We start from the raw sequence: 19,077 nt of genomic DNA, 5'->3' as shown, positions 1-19,077 counted from the left end.
TTACAATGACCCACAGAGTTCTTAAAATTAAAGGTTGTTTTGAACAGTTTCTAATGCTAATATGTCAAGTTTATTATTTTGGCACTAACACCTACACATCGAAAGCTTCCGGTTCACAAACCTTCAGTGATAGGGATGCTGAACATGAGAAAAGGCTTACACTCCAAATTTATGGATACTTGAAAACTAATATAAAAATGTATGGATCATTTTAAGTTACTTTTTTTAAGTGAGTACAGCATTAATGTGTAAATATAACTGTTTTCTCCAAAATAAGTTATTAAATTAATGGTGTAATTTACAGTGCCTTTGAAATATCACAGATATGACACTGTTTTCTTGTTTACACGAAGTTTGACAGCTGCTAAACCCTTTGTTAAAAAAGTAGTTTGGAAGAAAGAAACAAGTGTGGGGGGCGGGGTGGGGGACCAGCAGAAATAGCAATGAGGATCTAAGAAATAATACATGGGGGTAAAAAAAAAAAATGAAGCTTTGTTGCCTAAGACCACACAGGTGGGTACACTGGCACTTAAGTTAGAAGAGAAAAATGACATTCCTACATCTTACTAGATTTCTCACTCTTCCTAAGGTTTGAATATCTGATTCAAGGTATTACAAATTTGAATAGCTAATTAGGCTACAACACAAAAATCATTCAGTTGAACAACACATTTCCAGTAAAAATAACAGCAGCTCTGCCAAGAAGACTAAGTCTTTGATTAACTCTGTCCTACAGAAATGCCCCAGATTAGAACCTAACTATGACGTGGTGAGCCCCTCACTCAGATGTAATTGGTCTAGGGTAGGACCTACATCACTTGCATTTAAAATCCTCCCCACCAACCCTGGGGGGTTTCAATGGGGGTTGAGAACCACTGGGCGTATGGGTGTCAGTGTGTAGGTGTGTGTGCGCATGTGTACGATTCCAATGGGGACTGAGAACCACTGGGTGGGTGGGGGGGGGGGGGGGGGGGGGGGGGGGGGGGGGGGGGGGACAGGGGAGGGGACAGGATGGAAAATTTTACTAGTCAGGTTCTAATTATTAATCTAAGGCAGGAGAGTCACTTCTTTCAAATACTAGATTGCAAAGTGAGAAGTGTTCAGAACTAGAGGGAGAAATATGTTAATACTATGTGAGACTAAGTTCTTTATTAATCTAATTTTAAGATTAATGATGACAAACAAAAGATAAACTCAATCTGTCTCCCAAAAATGAACAGAAAAGTAAGGACAATGATAATGAAGACACCATAAACAGAAAGAGGGCTAAAAAGACTACAAAACATAATAACAAAAAAAAGAAGAAGAAAATGCATAAAAATACATAAAGCCCAAATGAGCCTCAGCTACATGTGACAAAATTTTAAGTAGTAGGCAGAAGTTATAGAAAGGTATTTTTTTCCTATTCAATATAAGAGAAAACAAAACCATCGCACAAATCAGTGACAATGTTCAAACAAAACCTGGATATGTGATTCATCAAGGAAGTTCTAGTGGGCACATAGGCAAATGAGCTGAAGTTTGTTCTATGTGCGCCTCATCCCTTTCTAACTTAGCACTCAAGTGTAATTATCAGCACCAGCACTAGCTTCTGCGGTACCTTTGTGCAAATTAGACTCTAGCAGAATAAATTACAAAAAGGAAGCCATATGGTATCGGAGGTTAAGAGCCTGGAATTGTGGAGCCACACGGGGGTTGGGACTCCCTGGCTCTGACTCTTAGTAACTAGATGACCTAAGTAACTAGATAACCTCTCTCAGTGCCTTGGCTTTTTCATCTGTAAAATAAGTGAGGAGACTGGAATAAAAAGTGCTAATCAGTGCCCAGCATAGGAAAAAGATGTAATACATATTAAATAATATAAATAAATTGTTATGAAGGAAGCTCCTTCCTCTGTGAAGACAGTCTATTAACAGGGAAACAGCGTGGCCTGGACTGCAGTGCCCACTTCTCCCTTGGCTGTCTACCTCTGTGCAGGACACAAACTGCCCATTCAGATTCTGCTGTCCTGTAAGGCTACTGAGTCCAGTTACATTATGTCTTTTTGTGAGTTAACACAACAGCATTACTACTGAAAAAAAAAAAAAAAAAATTATCATTTATAAAACTTCTAAATTACAACAGATTTGGAGTATGCCCAAACATAGCAGTCATCCTGAGTAGCATAACCTCGCAGTGACAATGAACACCTTCTCAATGAAGCAGTTCTTCAAACACACTTCACAACTAAACATCTTCAATATTTACTTTGTAACAGAACGCAAAAGACCTCTTTTAAAAAAAAAAAAAAAAGTCAGCAGATAATTACTAAACTAAAAAGGTCATTCTGAAGTACACTGGACACAAAGAAAAAACATATACTTACATTAAACTAGATGTTAGGTTCAGGATTCTGAAATGTTACATTTCTATTTATCCACTACTGATGAACTCAAAGAGTCTTATGTGTCCTCACTAAAAACATTTCCTTACAGATTCATGTGAAAAAAGGCTTTAAACTTAGTTTCTCTGATTTCGTATTTTGAAAGTTGGCATAATCTAGACAATATCAGCAAATGCTTTTCCTTCGGTAAATTAAAACAAATTGTTCATTTAACTACCACATTCCAATCAAAACAGCTGCCAAAAATACATTCCTTTATGAAATCAAGGTTGTATGGGGTTTTTTTTTAGTGGAATATTCTTAATTCTGGAGAATGCCAAGTTCTCATCCGGTGTTGGTTTGCCAAAATGCTTTCAATTCAACTTGCTCACCAAGCTTAAAATGATACATTTGAACCAGCAAACACAAGCTGTGTTATCTTCGTGACCCATTCAGGAGCCACTTCTGGTTCACACACACACAGATACACCACCACCCGGGGATCATGAAAGAAAGGAAACTACCTTTCTTAACATTATATATATATATATACACAATATATTTATTTCAATACAGAAAACTGCTCCCCTCTCTGCCCACCACCCAAGTTATGATAATAAAACACCAACTGAGATTATCTGATTACAACTACTCCATCTTCTCAGCCATTAGCACGCAACGGTCTAAGGCAAACTATGGCCAGTAAGTAGATATTTTTTTTTTTTTTTTTTTTACATAAATTAACCCATTTATTATAGGCCAGTGATGTCTCAAAGAGTAGAAGAGCGTCTACTGGTCTTTCAACTCCTTCAGTCTTCTGATGGCGGACTTTACCGTGACAGCGGAAGTGGTATTGTATGTCCAGGCACCGCCGGCCACTGTCTTCATGCAGGAACCACAGTGCCAGATCCCCACAGCTCGTCTCTTCATCTTGGTTTTGCCACAGAAAGAGCAAGTGTACTTGGCGTGCTGGCTGATTTCAATTTTCTTCACCATTTTCCGGAGGGAGGCCCCATAGCGCGTCCCGTATTTACCGACGATCCCGACTTTCTTGGTACGTTTGGCCATGTCGTCGCGAACTAGGTCCGAGCCCAGAGAGGTAAGTAGATATTTTTTTATTTTGCAGGCCATTTGGTCTCTGTCACTAGTACTCAACTCTGCTATAACGGAGCAAAGTAGCCATAGACAATACATTAAAAAATGAATGGGCATTACTCTTTCTAATAAAAATTTATTCAAAAAAAAAAAAGATAACACACCAGATATGGTTCACAGCTCATAGTTTGTTGACTCTAAAGCAATACCCAGAACCATCCAAATTTCTACAGATTCAGGATAAAGCAAAGAAGCTTTTAGGTTAAATGAGGTAAACACTTTTTTTTAAATCAAATAAGTCAACGGACCAAGCACAAACACTATTTAAACACTGCCCACTAAAAATATATAACCATTCTATGAAAAGGAAATTTTCTAGGGAATTCAAACATAATATCTTATGTGGCACTATATATAATAATGAAGTTCAACAAGAAAATATTAAGCATTAAACTTCAACATTCCTCTACCATCTTCAGAAACTTAAAAGACAGTGGGGTAAGAATGGAAAGAATAAGGCTTTCTGTTCTGTTTAAAAACTCAGCTCTTTCACATCATACCCATACAACCGTAAGCAAGCAGTGTCTTCATCTATATAGTGTATTAGACAGCTTGATAACAAGTATGAACACAGTGTTTGGCTTATTGTAAAGAAAATAAACTAGGATTTATAATCCTATTGAATGCCTAAAGGCATTTTTGCATAGAAATAATACTAATAAATATCAGTTAATTATAACTGCATGTACAGTTTAAAAGGGGGCAAAAAGGTTAAAAATAGTATAGTATTAAAAGACAACAAAAAGAATCAACTCCCTAAGCAAACAAATTGTTTGAATTATGGATTTCCATGAGTTTAAAGAATACCAACAGTAACTATTTTTTTTTTTAATGCAAACAACAAAGAAACAGACAATAAAGACACTGGGATAGCAGACAGCGGTCCTGGCAATGCATCCTCTTTGCCAGAGCAAATGGAAGGAAAGAAGAAAGAGAAAACACTGGCCATAAGTTGGGGCAATAGTACCTAATGTTCACCAAGTAGTGATGAGAAGAAATGTTATGCCCATCTTAAAAATTAACAGAAAATGAGCTTGTAATTTAGCTTTTTGATGGGATAAGGATATCTGGATACCAAAAATCCCCTCTATAATAGGGACGAAAATGTTATCATCAAACATGTTTTCTTTTCACATTTTCTAACAATCCTAAATCGTAATATAATTCACAGATAAATGTGGGGAAAAACACAAGTAAATTGTATATTCGTAATTAATTTTTAAAAACAAGTTAATAAATCTATAAACAAAATTACATTTAAAATTGTCAATTTCATACCTTTTCCCAATTTTTTAATCGAACATAAATTGAGTATCAAAGCAACCAAAGATTCAATCAGCAACAAAGAATCTGCACACTAAATGAACTCTCACCATTAGAAATGCATTAGTTACTCAAGAAAATACAAACTATGAAGAAAGCTTGACTCTCCTTTAAGAGAATGGGAAGAAATGTAATTTAAAGCCTATGTTCATCTCCAAGATTAAATAGAAGGTTGTTCTGTTTTTGTATTTTGGAGTGATTGTAAGATTTGTCCTGCAGCAGACAACAGAACTATGGGAAGAAAGAAGAGGCGAGGAAAGAAATGAAGAAGGAAGAAAAAACAAATTGTAATTAATCTTTCTACTAGAGATTGTTAACATTAAAAGTTAGCCCTTAACATCAAGTTACTATTAATTCACCAACACTAGGAACAAAACTTACTAAAATACATCAGTAAATAAAACAAAGACCCCTGCCCTCTCACAGTTTAAATTCCAGCAGATTTTTGATTAACAGGTGTAAGGTTACAATCATAAATGCTATGAAAAAAGAAAAAGTCCAAGCAAGGTAAAGGGATTCGGAAGCTGGGGGGAAGAGAAAGGGAAAGAGGAACCCCTGGGTTGCAATATTAAAGTAGGATGGTCAGAGCCAGAGTTGGTTTGTATTTCAATTGAGAGACAGCAAGATACTCAGGAAGCTATCCTGTATGCTCGATGTTCTGTGTACAGGCAATGATGTATGAAGATGTGCCTTATATCTTGGTGTTGTCAGCTTACTACTAGAAGCCACACCTAGAACACTTTCTTATTCACAAAATACATCATTGTTTTAATTACTCTAATTGTTTCTCTGCAGTATCTATTTGTGCCTGATGCCTCCTATATATTGTGAAGCTACAATTCCTAGGAGACCTATCAGGCATTATAAATGACAGGTTGTATATGGAGGCCATCATAAAAGCTATCAAATGCTGAAGAGAAAATATGCCAAATCAAAGAAATTCTTAACTGTTGCCCAGAGTCTACTGAGTCAAAATATTTTCATACACACATTCTTACAAAATTAACAGCAAAGAACTTCCAAGTTTTTCTAAGACACATGATACAGAAAAACAGAAAAATGTCACCAAAATAGAAAATCTAATGACTTAAGCTCTTCTACAGTTTAGGCAACAGACTCAATTTGTAAATATCCAGCAAATACTTAAATGTATCTAGGGCTATATACCCACCATTAGGAATTTAAAATGCCTGACTAGGTAAAAATAACAAAACACAAACCGGAACTTCTTAAAATGCTTAAGAACCCCTGGTCTTGGTTTTGTTTATGGTTTTTTTCCCCTACTGTGTTCACTATTCTTCAGCAGAAGACAAAGAGGAGGCAAAGGAGAAATGCTTGTGAAAATGCATAAAGCTAGAACCATAAAGACACTGAGCTGTATTTTTTCAATACCTTCTATTGCAAAAGTACAGGAATAAATGACAGTATGTCTATGACTTGTGCCTACTATTGTACCTACAGCACAATTCTAGATATGAGTAAGAATTAAATGAGATGAGAGAAAGGAGTGGTCAGAACTTAATGAGAACAGGGAGGGATATTTTGGGAAGCAGAAAAGTATGAGGGCAAAATCTTACCTCCTCTTCATGAGAGAAAAGAAGCCAGAAATTGTCTAAGGAATACTTCTTCCAGATAGGGTCCAGAAGAGGAAAGTATTTTTCACACAAAGAGGATGAAAATGTGTTGTGTATGATTTTCACCCCCTTGATCTCACGTCAAGCAAATCAATCCGTTGAAAAGAACTGCTCTAACAACTCAGACTCAACCAGACAAATTCACAAAACCTAAGTAGGCCACACCTGGCATGTGTTCATCGAGAAAGCTACAGGACAGGAAAGGCTAGCAGGGTAGTATCACGCCAGTCACACAACAGGAGGAGGACATGCAATCCAGGAGCTATTGTCTTTGCACCTCTCCCTACTATCACCACCATCATCATATCATTACCCAGGTAGGTATGCAAAGAAGAATCCACAGACACTGCAGAAGTTACCCTAGGTTAGACAAACCTAAGTTCCACTGAGAAGCCACTACGATTTTTTTTTTTTTTTTTTTTTAAGACAGAGCCTTGCTCTGTTGCTCAGACTGGAGTGCAGTGGCGCTATCTCCGCTCACTGCAACCTCTGCCTCCTGCGATTCACCTGCCTCAGCCTCCCGAGTAGCTGGAACTACGGATACATGCCACCATGCCAGGCTAATTTTGGTATTTTTAGTAGAGACAAAATAGATGGGAGGATTGGTTGAGGCCGGGTTTCACCATGTTGGCCAGGCTGGTCTTGAACTCCTGACCTCAAGTTATTTGCCCGTCTAGGCCACCCTATGTGCTGGGATCATAGGCACGAGCCACTGCGCCAGGCCCACTATCATCTTATAAGCATCTCCTGGACGTATCTTCCAGGGCACTCAATCCACCAAGGATATGCACAGTTTTAAGAATGCACCACACCTTCCCGAACCAGATGCAGTTCATGTGTCAGGAATCTCTTTGCCATACCCTATATGGTGGCTGTTAATGTTGCCAACATTCCACTTTTGATTTCAGATGAATCAGAGCTAAACATTAAACCAACGTCATTTACTCACAGAAAGAGAAAGGGTTTGGGGAACCTTTTACTCACAGTGCACCTGGGTCCTCATCCCAACTCTGCCTCTAGGGTACCAATGGTCTTAGGCCTACAACTTAAGCCTCCTAAGACTCAATGCCAACAAGCAATGACTGGGTTTACTGGATTGAATGCTAAGATCCTTTGAAGCCTTTTAAAAAATAAGAACTAGGCCCTGAAACGAAAGAAGAAAGTATCTCCTGCCTTCTGAGAAATAAGACAACACAGATACAAAATCAAATTAAAGTATCGTAGTATCTTTCTTTTTTTTAAGAGGGAGTCTCACTCTGTTGCCCAGGCTGAAGTACACTGGTACGATCTCAGCTCACTAAAACCTCCGTCTCCCGGGTTCAGGCGATTCTCCCACCTCAGCTTCCTGAGTAGCTGGGATTACAGGCGTATGCCACTATGATCAGCTAATTTTTGTATTTTTAGAAGAGACGGGGTTTTGCCATATTGGCCAGGCTGGTCTAGAACCCCTCTCCTCAGGTGATCCACCCACCTCAGCCTCCCAAAGTGCTGGGATTACAGGCATAAGCCACGGTACCTGGCCTAAAGTATCTTTTAAATAGCATGGAAAACTTGTTTTGATCATAGGACAGTTAAAGAAAAGCTGTCTCATTCATTCAATCCCCTTTGTTTTATGCATAGAGATTGAGACCAAAAGTGGTTAAATGTTCTTATCAGAGGTGACAAAATGAGTATTAATATTAAACTCTACATTGCTGACACATTCAGTATCATTTAAATCTGACGATTTTGTACAGTACATATTATTGTCCCTGTTTTAAAAACAAGTAACCAGGCGCCCAGCCAAATTTCTACTTTTCAAGAAAAAGAAAAGTATGAGCATACTTTTTGTGAAAGTCCTCAAAGACCTGCCGGGCGCGGTGGCTCACACCTGTAATCCCAACACTCTGGGAGGCTGAGGCGGGCAGATCACGAGGTCAGGAGTTCAAAACCAGCCTGGCCAACATGGTGAAACCCCGTCTCTACTAAAAATACAAAAATTAGTCAGGCGTGGTACCATGTGCCTGGAGTCCCAGTACTTGGGAGGCTGAGACAGGAGAATCGCTTGAACCTGGGAGGCAGAGGCGGAGGATGCTGTGAGCTGAGATCGTGCCACTGCAGCCTGGATGATGAAGCAAAACTCTGTCTCAAAACACACACACTTATACACACACACAAACACTAATGGAATACCATAGAGAGAGCCCAAAAGTAAATCCAGGCCGGGCGCGGTGGCTCAAGCCTGTAATCCCTGCACTTTGGGAGGCCGAGACGGGCGGATCACGAGGTCAGGAGATCGAGACCATCCTGGCTAACACGGTGAAACCCCATCTCTACTAAAAAAATAAAAAAACTAGCCGGGCGAGGTGGCGGGCACCTGTAGTCCCAGCTACTAGGGAGGCTGAGGCAGGAGAACGGCGTGAACCCGGGAGGCAGAGCTTGCAGTGAGCTGAGATCCGGCCACTGCACTCCAGCCTGGGCGACAGAGCGAGACTCCGTCTCAAAAAAAAAAAAGTAAATCCACACTTTTACAGCCAACTGATTTTTGACAAAGGTGCCAATAATACGCAGTGGAAAAAGAACAGTATCTTCAATAAATGGTTTTGGGGAAACTGAATATTCACATGTAGAAGAATGAAAGTAGACCCTTATCTTCTACCATATACAAAAATTAAACAACAAAAAAAGAAGGATTAAAGACTTAAGTGTAAAAACTAGGAAATTACAAAAAGAAAACCCAGGAGAACGCTTCCTGACAGCAGTCTGGGCAAGGATTTTTTTTTTTTGGATAGGACCTCAAAAAGCACAAGCAACGAAAGCAAAAACAGACAAGTGGTATTACACAAAACCAAAAGCTTCTGCACAGCAAAGAAATAAACAAAGAAAAACAATAACCTACAGGAGAAAATATTTGCAAATTATATATCTGGTAAATAATATCCAAAAGAACTTAGACAACTCAATACAAAAAATCAAATAACCTAATATTTAAAATGGGCAAAATGGCCAGGCACAGTGGCTCATGCCTGTAAACTTAACATTTTAGAAGGTGAAGGCTGGAGACTCATTTGAGCCCAGGAGTTTGAGACTAACCTGGCAACATATAGGTATTCCCATCTCATAATTTTAAAAATTAAATAAAATAAATAAATGGCAGCATCCTGAATAGAGTTTCGCATGGAATATCAACAGGTATATGAAAGAATGTTCGACATCACTAATCATCAGGAAAATCAAAACTACAATGAAATATTATCTTACCGGGCCGGGGGCGGTGGCTCAAGCCTGTAATCCCAGCACTTTGGGAGGCCGAAAGATCGGCGGATCACGAGGTCAGGAGATCGGTGGACTGTCCCGGCTGCTAACACGAAACCCGCCTCTACTAAAAATACAAAAAATTAGCCAGGGCTGCAGGTGGCAGGTGCTCGTAGTCCCAGCTACTGAGGCTGAGGCAGGAGAATGGCTAAACCCGGAGGCAGAGCTTGCAGTGAGCCAGGATCGCCCCACTGCACTCCCAGCTCATGCTAGAGCCGGAGACTGCCTCAAAAAAAAAAAAAAAAAAAAAAAAGAAATATTATCTTACCCCAGTCAGTATAAGCATTACCAAAAGGACAAAAGACAAGAAGTGCTGGTGAGAATATGGAGAAAAATGAATCCTTACGCACTGTTGGTGGGAATTTAACCAGTACAGCCATTACTGAAAATAATATGAAGGTTTCTAAAAAAATTAAAAACAGAAATAACCACCATATGATACAGTAATCCCACTACTGGGTAAATACCCAAAGAAAGTGAAATCACTACTATTTTGAAGAGATGTCTGCACTTCCGTGTTCATCACAGCACTATTCCCAATAGCTAAGATATGAAATAAGTGTCCAGCAACAGATGAATGGGGCCTGGCAGAGTGGCTCATGTCAGCATCCCAGCACTTTGAGAGGCCGAAGCAGGCGGATGGCTTGAGTCCAGGAGTTTGAGACCAGCCTGGGCAACATGGTGAAACCCCGTCTCTACAGAAATCAGTCAGGCATGGTGGCACGTGCCTGCAGTCCCAGCTACTCGGGAGGCTATGGTGGAAGGATGGAAGGATCTCTTGAGGCTGGTAGGCAGAGGCTGCAGTGACCCGAGACCATGGCACTGTACTCCAGCCTGGGTGACAGAGTAAGACCCCGTCTCAAAAAAAGATGAATAAAGAAAATGGAGTACATATACACAAATGGAATACTATTCAGCCATTAAAAAGAATAAAATCCTGCCATATATGACAACATGGATGACATCAGGTTAAGTGAACAAGCCAGGCACAGAAAGACAACTATCACATGATCTTACCCAGTGCAATATAAAAAAGTTGATCATATAAAAGTAGAGAGTAGAAAAAGTAGTAGAGGTGGGGGTAGTAAGGGGGGAAAAGCTGGAGAATTATTGGTCAAAGAATACACAATTACTGTTAGGAAGAATAAACTTCAAGAGATCAATCATACAGCAAGATGACTAGAGTTAAAAATGACATAATTCTTGAAAAATGTAGAGTAGATGTTATATGCTCTTACCACAAAAATGGTAACCATGAGGTAATACATTTGTTAATTCACTAGATTTCACCATACACACACACACACACACACACAACATCCTGGGCAACAAAGCAAGACCCATATCACACACACACATATATATATATATATATATATATATATGTGTGTGTGTGTGTGTGTGTGTGTGTGTGTGCTTTGTTGCCTAGGATGGAGTACAGCAGCATAATCATAGCTCACTGCAGCCTTGAACTCCACCTCCCCAACCCCAAGTTCAAAAGATCCTCTTGCCTCAGCCCCCAAGTAGCTGAAACTGTAAGTGTGTGACAGCAAGCCCAGCTAACTTTCAACTTTTTGTAGAGACGGGTCCCTCACAATGTTGTCCAGGCTAGTCTTGAACTCCTGGGCTCAAGAGATCCTCCTGCCTTGGCCTCCTAAAGTGCTGGGATTATGGTGTGAGCCACTACACCCATTATGAATTTCAAAAGATTGTGGTGTACATGATAAAAACACAGTGTTCTCTGTCCCTTTTTTAAAACTGAAAAGGTTAAAAAAAGAAAGAAAAAAAAGTTTGGCCAGGCACGGTAGCTCACACCTGTAATCCCAGTGGTTTGGGAGGCTGAGATGGAAAGATCGCTTAAGCCCAGGAGTTCAAGACAAGTCTGGGGAACACAGCAAGACCCTATCTCTATAAAAAAAAAAACTGTTTTTAATTAGCTGGGCAGGGTAGCATGCACTTGTAGTCCCAGCTACCTGGGAGGCTGAGGCAGGAAGACCCCTTGAGCCCAGGAGTTTGAGGTTGCAGTGAGCCATGATGAAACCTCTACACTCCAGCTTGGGCAACAGAGTAAGACCTTGTCACTTTGAAAATAAATAATAATAATAATGATTTTTAATTAAAGTATCACTGTATGGAGGAGTGAGGTGGTCTACATCCATATTGTCTTATTGCTTCAGTGCCACGGGCAGGATGGAGTCCATACAGTAAGGATCTTGGGCCCCCACCAGAGTACGATGTAAGGCCATCAACCAATGAATTAAGTACACTTTTTAACCATCTACCTGACCCAGCTTCCAAATACTTTTGACCTATAGTGTTTCTCATACAACTAACTACTTCTTGCAATACTATATGGATTCAACTGTTAAAAAAACTGATACATATAAAAATCAGGAACTTCATCTGATCATTCAGGTCAAATTTACCTAATTTATATAATTAGTATTTATAAGAGAGACTGAAATTTTAAAATACATTATCTTCCTCCTTTTGGAAGTTTACCAAAAAGTCTTGAAAGGCACAAAAGCACTAGTCATTACCGTAGTCATATTGTGCTGCTTACTGCTATTCGTTACCCAACCAAAAGCCTGAGAGTCACACCTCTTTCCTCTGCCTCCTTGGTCCGCCACAACCACACTTTGGTCAACTCTTCCCAAATCTCTCTATGTTGCCTACTGACCCTTCTTCAATCACACTATCCGCACTCCTTATTCCTCTCTTCCCCTGCAACTTTGAGGTCTAAAGCCCGAATTGTTTTTAATGCATCCCAAAATTTATAATTGAACGTCATTTGACATATAAAAATAAAGCTTTTGTTTTTTTAGTTGTGAAGCAAGAGGTAATAAAGGTTTTCTTTGTTGAGGTACTGTTTAGTTAACTATTCATTTAAATAACAACTCTTCAGATGCCTTCAGCCTCCTTGCTAACAGAATTCTAATTTTCTTCAAAGCAGCAACATGTCCAGATAAATACTTGCTTTCCTAACCTTTCTTGCAGCCAGAGGCAGCCACACTGAACAGTTCCGGCTGGTAAGACCTCAGGAGAAGTCCGCTAGGGAGGGGATGAGGAGGCTGGGGGAGGCTTTTGCTTTCCTGAAAATAAAGAACAGATGCAGCACTTCTTCCTGCTTAAATATGATGCCTCCTGCAGTAGTAGCCATTTTTCAACCGAGGCATACCTGATGGAATTCATCGCACTAAGGACAATGGAATTTTGAAAAACAGTAACTTCCTGTCTCACAATTTGTTTAAAATAATATTTTAGTTATGTGAAACCAATTGGACATCATCATTCTTCCCCCAACCCATGGCATACAACGCATTTCAAATTTTCTATGTATAAATTTAATTCATCTCCCACCCCAAACTTGTTCCTCTTCTCGTGTTTCCTATCTTAGTGTACAGCTCCATTTTCACCCAACTTGTCAGCCAAACTAGAGATACGGCTCCTTCTCCTCCCTCATTTCCTCCAACTAAGCACTAAGCACCACGACCTTCCATTTCTAGGGTGCAACTTGACATGTGTATGTTTTCAGTTTCCCAAACTTCTCATACATTAGCAGACTTTGGATATGCTGTATCCTCTGGCTAAATTTTAGATCACTCACATCCTACCTAAGCTTTACTAACAACTGTGGATATTCATTTTATATGCCTGTCTCCCTTCACTAGAAGGTATGTATCTTGAAAGATGCCTTATCCAGCTGTGTAACTTGAATGCCCAGAACAATGACTGGAGAACACAAGGGATAGTGGCTAAAATGAAGACCTTGAAGACCTTACTCTACAGGTAATCAATGACAATAAATAGATAAAATAGATGCATAGATGGTTTTCCACTCCTCCATAAAATAAATTTCAAGAAAAATTAAGATAAATGTTAGCCTAATGCAAACCATTTGTAAAGTTCAGAATACTGGAAGTATAATTTTTGTTCCAATGGTAAAGAATGAGAACTATGAACAATTATTTAACAACCACACTTCACTGTGAAATACCGTATTACCTAAACACATTTTCATAATGACCACATCTTAGTAAAACACTTGAAGCTCATTTTAATACAATGGTACTCTGTAACAAATGCAAAATTTTAAAAATACAACCTTTGCTTTTAAAACACATTCTAAGTTTTGCTCTTTTCAGGTGCAAGGTTTTATTTTGATCCTGTTGATTATTCCAGGTCAAATAGAGTAACTGGGAAGGCAAAGGAGAACTACATAAAAGAAAAAGAGGCATCAATAGCCTGAAGTTGACTGAGAAAGGCTTACGGTTATTTTTCCTTCACTGATCTATAAATAACTAAGTAGAATGCTAGAAAACTGAACAGACTACTTCAGAAAATTAGAATAAGCAGGGATACTCTTCATTATGAGTCTGACCCCAAGATGGTGGAAAGACAAATGTGCTCTACTGGCATCCCAACACTGGCGGGAATAAAATCTGAAATAATACAGATGTCCCTTAAATGTCACTATAATGAAGCTGTCTATGTATTTTCAAATATAGGTTTAATCCACCCAGTCTGAAAGTCCAGAGTGCTTTATTTTGTGTGCTTATGAACATTAAACAGTTTGTTTTATAAAAACAACATGACCTTGTTTCTAAACACACTGCTATTGGCATTCTGAAACGGGGTAACAATTCTAGAATAAATACTGAATATAAAAGAGAGGGGAGAAAAAAGAATTTGCAGGAATGGGTCTAGATTATGGCTTCGAAGAAATGATGCCCATTTTTAACATCACAAGCAATAATCTATAGTGGGTATTAGATTAATCAAATGTACATTATTTAAACAAACATCAGTCTAGTATTATTATTCCTGTTCCCTGTCTTCCAAATAGTAGCTGCGAAGCAATGAAACTATTGCCTAGAATAGCAACACTGAATTCCTGGGAAAGATATTTTCAGCAACAGCAAATAATGGGTAAATTTAATAAGGCTTCCATTAAGCCTGCTCCATAATTATACAGTATTTTAAAATAGTACCTTTATTTTGGTATTGAAAGTCATGCAGATTGCTGAATTATCTGCATAGTCTAAAATTTCCCTTTTAGATATGACATCAAAATAATTTTAAAACAGCCATAGAAAATACCAGTTTCCCATTCAGCAGAGTTCCTTATAGGCAGCATAAGCTCTCAGGTCTCCCAGATTGTTTGCTACACAGGCAAATCTAATGTGCTCTATAAATTCTATTAATATGCATCTTTTCTAGTGCAGTAATGAAGATGTCAACACTTCGATTCAGTCTGACTTCAAATTCCACTAGTACAGTGACTACTCTTCTAATTTGAAAGAATTCAACCACTCTTACTTAGAGCTTTAATAAACTCTACTTCTATGCCATTGCTTGGGAGAAATATAAAGTAAAACTGGCTATTTCTTTCCAAGGGCAAAGAAGCAGTATTAAAGAGTAGAATGGGTTCAATGGGAAGGAAAAAAGGAAAAAATGTCAACCAATAACCACTGAATATTCTGACCCCCTCAATTTGCTATTTTTATACTATGCAAGGTAGTAAGAAATCAGAAACCGGGAGTCTATGGCAGGTAGTAAGAAATTAGAAACCAGGAATATAGGGCCAATGGCCTTTTATAAATGTTTTATAGGTAGTGTATGAATTGTGACTTTCTTTCTTCACTTCACTTACTTTATCCACTCTTCTCAGCCAGAAACTCAGGATACATTCGTGGAAAGCTCGAGCAATGACTACCTACATTCTAAGAAACTAGTTCTATTCCACACCAATATAGAAGGTCCAGATCCCAGAGTCTGTTATTTCAAAATCATCCAATCTTTTCAAAGTCTCTGAAGTGTTCTTGAAGATTCATTCATTCACTCATTTAAGAGCCTATTTAAAGACAGGCACTGTGAACAAACATTAATTATACGTCCTTCAAGCCCTCATCGCTAAGGAGCTTTAACATTGAGCCTAATGACTCAAAATGACCTAATGAGGCCCTTTTCTCATCACAGCTAAAAGTGTGACCATGGTATTTTTATCCAAAGGCATGACTAGATTCCTGAAAAATTAAAATGCAGCTTCTCACACTCACCCTCTCACTGATCAAAACAAAGCCCATAACGGAAGGAAGAAGAAAGGAAATTGAAATTTAAAAAAAACAAAACAAAACAAAAAAAAAACATTAGGAAGACTTTAAAGAGAATCTATTTGTGAATTCTCTTCTTTATTAGGCTTAGTTGCATGTAAAGCTGTCAAATATCATAGTTCTTCATTTATTTAGTAACTAGTTACTGAATGTATACTATTTGCCATGCTCCATTTCAGGTGCTAAGAACAACAATCAAGAAATCACCTTGAAGTTTACATTTTAGTGGAGGAATACAGACAAAATGAATACAGTATTATATATAGCAAGTGTCTTATTTTTTCGATTTCTCAAACTGAACTTTTATAAAATCAAGAGATACTTACGATTTAGCATTATAACCATTCAGGCATATTGTCTGCAAACCAGACAGCAGCTCCACATAATAACTCAAGAAAAATGGGACTTACAGAAAGTATAAGCTCATAAAAACAAAGAAACACCTGGATAATCAGGAGTTTTTTTGTTTTTGGTTTTTTTTTTTTTTTTTTTTTTTTGAGGCGGAGTTTCACTCTTGTACCCCAGGCTGGAGTGCAGTGGCATGATCTTGGCTCACTGTAAACTCTGCCTCCCAGGTTCAAGCACTTCTCCTGCCTCAGCATCACGAGTAGCTGGGATTACAGGCACCCGCTGCCACACCCAGCTAGTTTTTGTATTTTTAGTAGGGATGGGGTTTCACTGCGTTGGCCAGGCTGGTCTCCAACTCCTGATCTCAGATGATCCACCCGCCTCGGCCTCCCAAAGCGCTGGGATTACAGGTGTGAGCCACTGCACCTGGCTGATAATCAGGTTTTAAAAGAAAAGAAACCACAGCAGTTCCACAGGTGAAGAATATTTACACCCTACCTAATTTGATCCTGGAACCTTTTCAACAACTTGTCATAAAATATGGTCCCATCTCCTTTATTTTTCCAGTCGATGGCTGGATTCCTATATAATTAGGGCTTCTTTTGATTTTGTTTAGATAAAGAAATAGACATGAAAGCTGGGGCAAAGGGGGTTTTGAATTCTGAGGCAGAGAAACCTACATAGAATGGTTATTGTCTTTGTTTCTTAACTGCTCCATGACAGAAATTGTTGAAATTTGCTGAATAAACAATGACCATTCACTACATTGTGATACACTGCTGGTCTGGATCCCAGTCTAATTACCCAATTACCATTGGTGATCCCAGCACCAATTACCAATTTTGCAGATTATTTTAGATCATACTGTGACCATTTAATGTTCTTCCATGATCAACTGGCATACTCGTATGGTGTGGTCTCCAGAAGCTCCAGAATCAACCACATGACATGAAGAAACATTCCAAAGAGTTCTTGGCCCTGTGTATTGAATTAGTGGTCTATACTAACCTCACCCATTTTCGATACGGTCATTTTATTGTAATACAACCGTTGCCCTTGGTATTAGTTACTTCAAATTTCAGGGAGAAGAGAGTTGGGATATCCTCCTTTCGCTAACAGAAAGCCCTTGGGGACTCGCTCATCCAAAAATACTGCATACGGTGAATCTAGTTATACTCTAGCAGGTGTCTCATCAACCTTTATTTAAATAAGAGGGCCATTTTCCAACTGCATCAACTCTAAACAGCAAACGTAACTATATAGAGCCTACTTCTGGAGCACAGAATCGATAACCTTAACTTCTCGTTACTTTCAAACATGCACTCCTCCCTGTGATACAATAGGTATTTACTTCCAGTTGTGCCTTCTTTAACTCGGCATTCTTCTTCTAATGGCTTCCCCTTTTCCTCTTCTCCTATCTAGAGGCTGCCTACCTTTCAAGATGCAGATGACCTCCTTCCTGATAAAAGCTTTCCCTTACTACTCTGTCTTACCAGCATGTTTCTCTTCCCTAGAGAATGTTGAAAACCTACCAGTCATTTTATAGTGTTACAGAGCAAGGTCTAAGCAGGTTAAAAAACTGACTCCAAATCATACAACCAGCTAATGGCAAAGGCTGGACTACAACCCAGACCTTCAAACTCTAACTCCCAAGATTCTTCTAACTTCCTCACTCTAACATTATTTCCCACACTAATCTGACTATATCCCCTTACACTTAAGATTTTCCCATGGATTCTCCACACCTAGATATTTTATCCAAAGTCAATCCATCCTTAAAATCAAAGGTCATGTGGAACCTTTTCCACTGAAACTTCCTTTTGGCAGCTTTAACTCACTGATTTTCCTCTTTTCCAAAAGTACTATGTCTTATTTTTAGACTAGTCAAGTGCAATAGTGAAAAGTGGGGGAAGAGAGTAGAACAAGTTTGATCTGTTACTGATTACATAATCAATTGAGGTAACTCACTACCTTTGGACCAGCTCAAATTTACAGTATTTTAATCACTATCACACAGTGTAGCATCTCTGTACTTCGTGTTATCTCATTTACTCCCAACAACTTGAAAAGGCAGGAATTTATTGGTCATATTTTATAAATGGCCCCAAAATGTTAATCAATTTGCTTAAATTTATACAATTATTCACAACAGCTACCCAAAAGAGCTGAGATTTAATAGCTGAGTGTCACTATTCCAAAGTCTACATTCTTTAAATACTGAATATTACAATTCCTTTCTAAGAGCCAGGACTCAGGACTACTGATTCTTGGTCCAGAATTAGTTCCATTATAACCTACAGCTTGTCATAGAATTCTATCATTTTCATTCCTTTAAAATCACAGTTAAACATAATATAAATCTTGTCCTCAGGAAACAAACATAAACTGAGGAATGTTCTTTAAAACCATCAATGTCATAAAAGACAAGGCTGAGGAACTATGCCAGATTAAAGTCTCAAGAAACATGACAACTAAATTCAATGTATGCAGATAACTGTTGAAGCTAAGCAAAAGGATACAATAATTCATTTTATTATTCTTCTATTATTTTCAAATTTGCCATAATAAAAGTTTAAAAATAAAGTCCTTCATGGAGAAATTTTGCTGGATGTCAATGTTTTTTTCCCTTCCATAGCCTACTCACAGGCTATCTCCTCTAGAGATAAGTCCCAATTTGACTTCATACACGTCTTTCTTTCAAACATTAGCCTCCCTTCCAAACAATGTGCATTTTTTTTTTAGCCAGACTAAATTCATGCAGATTACAAATTACCTGCATTAACTTTCTCGTTAAATACTCAACTCCCTGAGGGAAAAGGTCTTATCTGGTAATTAGCATAAATTTTTT

At 38.5% G+C, this 19,077-nt stretch overlaps 2 protein-coding genes across 11 annotated transcripts in view; both read right to left on the bottom strand.

Moving 5' to 3' along the window:
* Positions 1-19,077, bottom strand: part of TBL1XR1 (TBL1X receptor 1) — a 186,860-nt gene that overhangs the window by 87,182 nt on the left and 80,601 nt on the right. The window contains exon 1 of one of the 10 annotated variants that reach the window (XM_021934662.2): positions 9,715-9,733. The exons of the other annotated variants lie outside the window; for them this stretch is intronic. The gene's annotated coding sequence lies outside the window, so the exon portion shown is untranslated. Of the gene's footprint in view, positions 1-9,714; positions 9,734-19,077 lie in introns of those variants that run through there. 10 annotated transcript variants of the gene reach the window in all.
* Positions 3,076-3,485, bottom strand: LOC116273798 (putative 60S ribosomal protein L37a). Its single transcript, XM_031663573.1, has one exon. The coding sequence runs from the start codon at positions 3,428-3,430 to the stop codon at positions 3,152-3,154; it is 279 nt and encodes a 92-aa protein (XP_031519433.1). The 5' UTR covers positions 3,431-3,485; the 3' UTR covers positions 3,076-3,151.

This window comes from Papio anubis, chromosome 2 (genome assembly GCF_008728515.1).
Source record: "Papio anubis isolate 15944 chromosome 2, Panubis1.0, whole genome shotgun sequence".
Taxonomy (NCBI): domain Eukaryota; kingdom Metazoa; phylum Chordata; class Mammalia; order Primates; family Cercopithecidae; genus Papio; species Papio anubis.
Note: the sequence above shows the minus strand (reverse complement) of the source record. Positions and strands in the feature narration are given on the sequence as shown.

Coding starts and splice junctions, on each gene's coding strand:
- LOC116273798 (XM_031663573.1), bottom strand. CDS start 3,430: ATGGCCAAACGTACCAAGAAAGTCGGGATCGTCGGTAAATACGGGACG.